This window comes from Eurypyga helias, unplaced genomic scaffold (assembly GCF_000690775.1).
Source record: "Eurypyga helias isolate BGI_N326 unplaced genomic scaffold, ASM69077v1 scaffold22276, whole genome shotgun sequence".
NCBI lineage: Eukaryota > Metazoa > Chordata > Aves > Eurypygiformes > Eurypygidae > Eurypyga > Eurypyga helias.
This window is the reverse complement of record NW_010258868.1, coordinates 1-1746: the sequence shown is the minus strand read 5'-3', so window position 1 is coordinate 1746 and position 1746 is coordinate 1. Positions and strand designations below refer to the sequence as shown.

The window sequence follows — 1746 nt, the reverse complement described above, 5'->3', positions numbered from 1 at the left end:
GACCATCACCCCCATTCCGCAACGGTCTCCGCAGCTCGTTGCTCCGTTCCTCCCCGTTTTTAAAGGAATTATTTAAAATCCTGGAGCCCGGACTGGGGCTGTGGGTCGAGCACAGACTACCTGGGCTTTCTTTACCCCCTTCAGGCCATCACCGGAGGAGGCTCTGCAGTGGCGCGATTCCCTGGAGAAGCTGCTGCAAAACCCCTGTGAGTTGACATTCCCCCACAGCTGTGTCCCACACTCCGTTCCCATCCCCACAGCGGTGCTCAGCCAGGGGTCAGCCCCCTGGGACCCCCGGCGCTGAGCGAGGGCTCATCCCCCCTGCAGACGGGCTCGCCAGCTTCTGCAGCTTCCTGCGCTCCGAGTTCAGCGAGGAGAACGTCGAGTTTTGGGTGGCCTGTGAGGATTACAAGAAAACCAAATCTCCCATGAAGATGGTGGAGAAGGCCAAGAAGATCTACGAGGAGTTCATCCAGACCGAGGCCCCCAAAGAGGTCAGTGGCCGCAGGGCAGGAGACGGTGTCGGGGGACACACGGCTGCTGCCCAGGTGGCCTCCGCCAAGGAGGGTGATGGCTGTAAGGCATCCCGTATTTTGGAGGGCTGTGCCCTTCGGCAAGGGGCAGCCCCATCCCCACTCCCACCCTTTGCAGCCCCGGTGCCCCTGTTCGCACACTCAGCAGCTCCCCACAGCCTCGGCGGTGCTGCCTCCTGCCACAGGCCCCTCCAGCACGCGCCTGTCCCCTCTCCCCACACAGGACCTACATTAATTACGAGGGATGGTGATTTACAGCAATGCTCCCCCCAGAGTTACCTTTGCTGTAGCACAGACCTCATCCCTCATTACGGATTCACCACCAATGATTCCCCCAGGGAAGTGAACCTGCTTCAGTCCCTCCCCATAACCTCTGGGCGGTTGTCGTAGGGAGACGGCGGGTAAGGGAAGACACCGTCACCCACCCCTCGCGAAGGCAGGGTTCCCATCCCTCTTACACTCCCATCGCAGGTGAACATCGACCACTTCACCAAGGCTGTGACCATGAAGAACCTGGTGGAGCCATCGCTGAGCAGCTTTGACATGGCCCAGAAGAGGATCTTTGCCCTGATGGAGAAAGACTCCCTGCCCAGATTTGTGCGGTCGGAGCTTTATCAGGAGTTAATCAAGTAGCGACGCTGCAGGGCTGTGCGAGACGTTCCCCGCGGGCCGTCCCACTGCTTCTGTCCAAACACCCGCCCCTTCTCCCGCAGCCGCTTTGCTTTCTTCATACCACCCCAGAAGAGCACCCAGGGGCATTGCTAAACATCTCCCTGTGCTTTGGACTGGCAGATGTCCTGATGTTTCCTCTCTTAGAGTCTCTTTCCTCCCCCACAAAACACCGGTTAGGAGACACTCCGGTGATGCTGCCTGGGTTTGGGACCCAGAAGGGCAGCGGCGTGGCCCTGCATTGACCGGGAAGCGCTCGGGCAGCTGGCGCATCCCTGGTGCCATGGGGCTCGGCTGTAGTCGGAGGCTCTGAGGGGCTGGCTCTGCCCCCTTAGGCCATGACAATATTTCTCCCAGTCCTGCCCATATCTGGTTGGGCCCAGGCTCGCTCCCTCTTCCTGGCTTCCCAGGGCATGCTGAGGCCACACAGGGTACCCTCCGGCTGCTCCCCTCCCGGGGCAGCGTGTCCAGCGTGGGACCGGCATCAGCTTGCCCTCAGAAAGCAGGCACGACGACGGCTGTGTGGCGGGGACGGCTGTGGAGC

General features: G+C 61.1%; 1 protein-coding gene across 2 annotated transcripts in view; it reads left to right on the top strand.

Moving 5' to 3' along the window:
- RGS5 (regulator of G-protein signaling 5) overlaps positions 1–1347 on the top strand; it is a 9168-nt gene extending 7821 nt beyond the window's left edge. Inside the window, exons 3-5 of one of the 2 annotated variants that reach the window (XM_010154519.1) lie at positions 145–206; positions 328–494; positions 1005–1347. In XM_010154519.1, the coding sequence (XP_010152821.1) occupies positions 145–206; positions 328–494; positions 1005–1166 (391 nt within the window). In that variant the 3' untranslated portion in view covers positions 1167–1347. Of the gene's footprint in view, positions 1–144; positions 207–327; positions 522–1004 lie in introns of both variants that reach the window. The other variant, XM_010154518.1, reaches the window with a different exon arrangement.
- The last annotated feature ends 399 nt before the right edge of the window (positions 1348–1746 follow it).